At 33.0% G+C, this 6,000-nt stretch overlaps 1 protein-coding gene across 4 annotated transcripts in view; it reads left to right on the forward strand.

Moving 5' to 3' along the window:
• LOC148620731 (uncharacterized) overlaps window positions 1-5,760 on the forward strand; it is a 34,447-nt gene extending 28,687 nt beyond the window's left edge. For all 4 annotated transcript variants that reach the window (XM_088574480.1, XM_088574477.1, XM_088574481.1 and 1 more), the window contains exons 4-5: window positions 1,947-2,053; window positions 4,050-5,760. In XM_088574480.1, the coding sequence (XP_088430606.1) occupies window positions 1,947-2,053; window positions 4,050-4,442 (500 nt within the window). In that variant the 3' untranslated portion in view covers window positions 4,443-5,760. The remainder of the gene's footprint in view (window positions 1-1,946; window positions 2,054-4,049) is intronic.
• The last annotated feature ends 240 nt before the right edge of the window (window positions 5,761-6,000 follow it).

The raw sequence follows: 6,000 nt of genomic DNA on the forward strand, positions 1-6,000 counted from the left end.
TTTATTCAAAGCAACATAAGTTGGTAGCAAGTTGTTCTAGGACATTGTATGCGTAATTTCAAATTGGATGCGAGATCGTTATTTGATTGATTTTTCTCAAAGATAAGACTCACGTATCAGAAAAGTGTCCCATTTATCAGAGATAGACAATACACGACCTTAAATGACCTTGGACGATCATTTATGTAACAAATTAAGTTTTATCAGATCACTGAGATACATGACGACCTATATTTTCATGTTCATCTGCGCAATAACTATTTTATGCGCTTGGAAAGACACTACATACATTTTCTAACATTCCAAGGGATTTTTAAACTTCGAAAAGTACACCTTAACTTATAGGCCTGCTTTTTAAAACTATGTAACTTTAGAAAGACCTCTCAAAGCATTGGCGGCTTTGAGTAATTTCTACATTGACCTATTTGCGCAACTCTGCCCGGACTATATTGCCCAGTAAAATTGTTCGTTCAACGTTTCCATGCTTTTACATCGGTGCTTCTTACGGATGAAACACACCCGTGACTGCAACTACAAGAATAAACATTTAACAATCTGCCATCTTGTTTAATACAATAGATTAAAATGAGAAAACATGGAAAGCCGTATCACCATGCTGTGTTACAAGCTCGTAAACAATGCTTGGAAAAGTCTCTACATTCCATAAATAAATATCTTATTGGTAATCTGACAGATGTTGGAAAACATTCTTCCAAATTTTATTGAAATCCACCAAGAATGATTCCCCTAGTTAGTGTCCTGTATTGTTCTGAACTCGGAAGGGAAGGGTAGGCAGTGTCCACGTATTGAAAAATTTTCGATTTATGAGATTGACTGTATTTACAAGATCTTGTCCCTATCCGTGCAGGTGATCTGCTCTTTATAATAGATGTTGATTTAAGGACGATATACGGACCGCCCTCGTGCTACAAGATCTTCTACTAAATGAATAGAAGTAAGGTGAAAAAGCGTCCAACTGTTCTTTACATAGAGTGATGGGATGAGCGTCAAGTTGACTGTTGAAATGAAATGAAGAATTTCTAATGCGAGTGATTTGATTTTAAGTATTAAACTATAAACACAAATTCAAATTTTTGTAGTCCTCACACGTACGAATATGAATCGTCTTCAGAACGAAAATCTATAGCTATTTAAATCCGTGTTTAGTTTTTTTGCAGCATGCGACTGTCACTCTATCTAACAAACTGCATTCTTGCCACTCTACCGTAAAAACCATTTTAATGTCCTACTGGTATTACGGCGACATTTTTACATATTCATGCACTCAAAATATACCAATTTTTATACATATTGTATATATCGTTGCATGCATTGAGTGTATTATATAACAATCCATGAACCTATCTTGTAATAATAAATGGTCTTAAAATTTTCTTCTTTTCATCGAAATAGCTGTTGCTTAAAATGTGTCATGTCATCAACGTTTTAGATTTCAGTTTCGTATTGCGACAAAATAATCTTTTACGTTACTTAACTCTCATTCCCTCCTAAAGTACGTTGTAACCATTATATATCTTAATCTTGTTATCTCTCAGTGAAAGTAGTCATTAAAGAAGATGAAATCGTCACAAATTTGAGTCTCAAATTCTTCAAAAGAATGGCCCGGATCGGTCAACCTGAGAAACCACTTCCATATTTGTTTCATTGCTTTGATCAGCGCATGCTTACTGCATTTTGTTGTTGCGTTTTAAATGGCATTAAGAAGTTTAACTTTACATTTGATTACCAAATTTGTTTTTGAACAATTGATAAGGGAACTCTAGCTCCCAAAACGTGTATAAGAGAGTCAAAATGCTTGTGCATTTAGATATCAATGCCTATTGGGACAACTCGCTTGTTTCCGTTACGAATTGGCCGAGGATAGCCGAACGATTGCAGTGTTAATTTTATGATTTATAAGTGAATTTTCACGTTTCTTTTTACAGCAACAATTATAATGGAGTCTGTAGGGCCCGATGGGAAAGTCCGTTTGAAGGGAAAGATAAGTCAAACTTATTTATGTTTTAACCAAAAAGGGAGATTAGTAACAGAGGTAAGTTCTATAGCTTTAGGCTATATTTAGAATAAGAGTAAATAAAACGAGCATTAATCACGTGTTTCATGTCTCTGAAATCAACCCTTAAATTTAAAAGAAATAGTCATCGAAATATTCGGTTTGCCAAAATAATCTGAATATTCATACGCAAGCATTTCGAATCGAATACTCCATGTGAAAAGAAAAGAAATCGAATATTCTCTTTTTTTTCCTAAATGACCTTCCAAGTCCTGCAGTATCGACGATGCATTTCTTCTAAGTATTTGTTTAGCTTCGTGTAGTATGTGGCGAAGTTCAAAACAAAATTCCAATAGCTGATACTATACCTATTAAATTATCATAACGACGCTGATATCCTACGCAGAACCTTTGTAGTTTAAAGATTCGTTCCGAATAAAATGAATATCTACTAACCGACCCCCTTTCGGCTTAGATTGGCACAAACTACAGGAGGTATCCTTTTAGTCCAATGTATTACTTGCAAGTGGAATTATGCTGTCTACAGGAAAAACGATTTGACCTTTAAAATTACATTAGTATATAACATTCACTAAGTTTTTATATTGAGTGTACCAAGAATTTTAAAATGATAAATAGGTTTCGCCTTTCAATATACCATAACGTTTTGTAAACTTGCTTTGCACTCAGACATAAAAATGAAAGAGCTTTCTTAATTTAAAAAAGAACTCGAAAGGCATGTTTGCACCTGGGTTAAATTAAATTCATTTTGCATACCTCAGAATTAGGTATTTACTTGTAAAGTATTTTCATCATGTGCATGAGTTATTATATTTAATTATGACTACATGTTTTATTTGCGAATGACTGAACTTTTCAAAATTCTTTCGTGTTTCGTGCTATGTATCACCAATTAAAGATTATTTTGACCCTTTTTGGCTAGAGTTATTGTTGCAGTTACCAATCATCTGGGGCATAGGGAACCCTAATATATTGTTTTCAAGGTTCAAGTAAACATCTCTTAAAACTGTCAGATCTTTAATTTACCGAAAGCTCCAAAACTGATAAACAGAACATGATTTGTATTGCGTAAAAACAGTAGGGTCTTCAAAAGTACATGAAAAAAGTAAGCCTTTCCCCATTTCATTTGACACGAACCCATCTAAAACAAAAGCAAATAGAATTTTGTGCAGGTGCCCATAAAACCATTAGCGCAATGCAAATAAAACAAAACGCTTATCGGGGTTATAACAGGACAATTTATTGAACACCGGGTTATAAATCATATATTTCGTTTTCTAAAGTTTTGTGAGGGCCTTAAGAGGTGATTTGTAAATTTTGAAGAAGTATTAATAGTTTTACCAAGAAGATGTTCGTACCGTAATATAAAAAAAAGTTATTATTATTAATTTTTGTCCCTGATTGTGTTTTTAAGTTTAATGAACGGCTCATTTCATTTTTTGTCTTTAAACATATTTTATTCCGTTTTAAAGATTCATAACCTGAGCTTATTTCATATATCAGCCTGGCATACATGTAGGTCTAGACCCTCCACCTTAAATTTCTTTTTATTTGTTTAAGGGTTAAAGTACTGATTTCATATTTTAAAATACCTGAAATAGATAGTGTTTAAAACAATTAAACAATTAGCATGCAGGTGTGGAACAACCAATTACTTGAAACTTGAAACGTGCCAGGTATTTAAACATTTCTAAAAGTGACTGTCAATCTGTAATTTTTGAAAATAAAGAAAAAAAGTACGTATTAGATCGTGTGAAACCAGAAACAACCCGTGTATATTGTAATCACGTCCTCCATTTTGTCATTCGAAAACCACATTTTCTGAATGTTCCGAATTAAGACCAAATAAGACCATAGTTTAAATTAAAAGGTCGTTGTACACGAAAAGATATGGAAATACATATTTGCTGTTCTCACTTAAAGAATTACAAAAATAAGCTGAGTTTAAGACGCACACATGACTACAGACATACAGAATACATGTAATTTATACATTTTTTATTCTATGTTCCAGCATCATCCTGTAAGTAGATGCGATTTTATATACAATACAACAAACGGTTATACCCAGTTTAGATTAGTAGAACGTGAGGACTGGTATATAGGATTCAGACGGAAGCGGTCGAAACAAAAAAATCGAGTTAAGGGCAAACCCTTGCCCGGATATAAGAAGACAGTTAAGCGTTTCGAAATGTGCTATGATTTTACTTTAGAACCATTACATCCTGTGCCAACGATTTATTCGCCAATTGACTTTAATAAATTGGGTCCTACTTACGAGCCTGGTAAACCTTTGCATAAGATAAGACATATGAAAAAATATGAGGATATTTCACACAGAAAAGTGAGAAGACGACGGAAGCATAAAATAAAACGGAAGTCGAAGCGAAAACAACCCGGAAGATGAAATATAGAAATTAAAATTTCAAATAACTCACGATGCATTCCGAATGACATGAAGCTGTGATGGAATCGAGGCTGTGATTCTTAATCGGAAGTGACGTTATCTCTTGATACGAAATTCATTCGAATGCAACACAAATGGGCTTTCAAGTTTATCGTAAAATGAGCAGTGTCAGAGGATCTGGTATGGAGGAAAATGTTCGAAGTATAGGAACTAGAACATGCCTCTATTTTATGGATGTTGACCTAAATTGTTGGTGAAGATAAAAATAGCTTTATTTGAGGATTCATCGTTAAATGGACATCGTAAGGACGACTACCTCCTGATTACAATTGAAAATTTTGATAATTATAACCCAAACAATGTAAGAAATCCTGTACGCAGCAAACATTTCCACATATTTAATAATTGTGCATTTTCATAACAGTGAAATGTTGGTCGGTAACACGGGTAAAAGTTTACATTACATATGCAATCACATTGTATGTTACAATAGCATTGCTCTTTACAATCTCAGAAACATGGCTGATGTAAAGTTTGGAAATCGCTGATTTGAGAAATTCGGCAGTTTTTTTCAGCCGTTCGTAGAGATTGTTTCATTTTTCGTATTTCAAACACCTTATATGTGATATTGTTGGCGTATAAATGTTGCGATCATGTATAGTTGTAATAAGTGTTGTCATTTATATTTAATCTGCATAGCAGTAATGAATTATCCAAATTTTGTCTCTTGTGTTATTTAATCATAATTTAATTTTTGTAATGACTATAATGGAACATTCCAAACTACTTTTTTCACATTATGAATGTGTCTCGTGTCTAGAGCAAACCTGAAATAATCGACGCCTGGCTAAAACATTTTTTAAGTAAAACAGACTTGCAATTTAATTCTAGTCAACGAAGTGGCATTTTTAATGAAGTTCTTAACAGTGTGTCGCAAATTTGACAAGAAATTTTCAAAATTAACTAAATTTCTTTGTTTTTTTTTTAAATGTCAACTAAGATTTAATTGACCTTCCTTCAAAAAAAAAAACAATGTCAATGCAAATATGAAACTTGGACTCAGCCTTGACCAATATTGTGTTCACTCCGAAACCTCTTTGTCCTACTTAATCCACTCTGGTTATATGCTGTGTACGTCACAAAATGAAGTTTAAACTAACTACCAACACTTAACTTTGCTGGTAAAATGGCCAGTAAAGATCCATGATGGTGCCTATATTATGCTTAATTTGTTATTGTTTGTATGTAAATAACCCTGTAGTATACTGTTATATATGCCAAAGATATATTTATTATTAAATATTGCAATTTTTTGTTATGAATGTCCCATTAATTTGTATTTATGCACATAGTGCTATAGATACAATCGCAGAAATTAAAAATCGAAAATATAATTTGTTTTGTGCCATCCAATACCTATCGAAATGATCAAAACAAATCATTGTCTTCGTCAATACAAAAAACCTCAGTATATCCATACTTTACTTTTTATACCACAGTACTATAAGCCTACTGAAATTTGTGTAAAGAGAAAAGAAATAAAATCCACTAGACAATG

Source organism: Perna viridis, chromosome 3, assembly GCF_037379345.1.
Source record: "Perna viridis isolate PV_CMFRI_1.1 ecotype Kerala chromosome 3, ASM3737934v1, whole genome shotgun sequence".
Taxonomy (NCBI): Eukaryota; Metazoa; Mollusca; class Bivalvia; order Mytilida; family Mytilidae; genus Perna; species Perna viridis.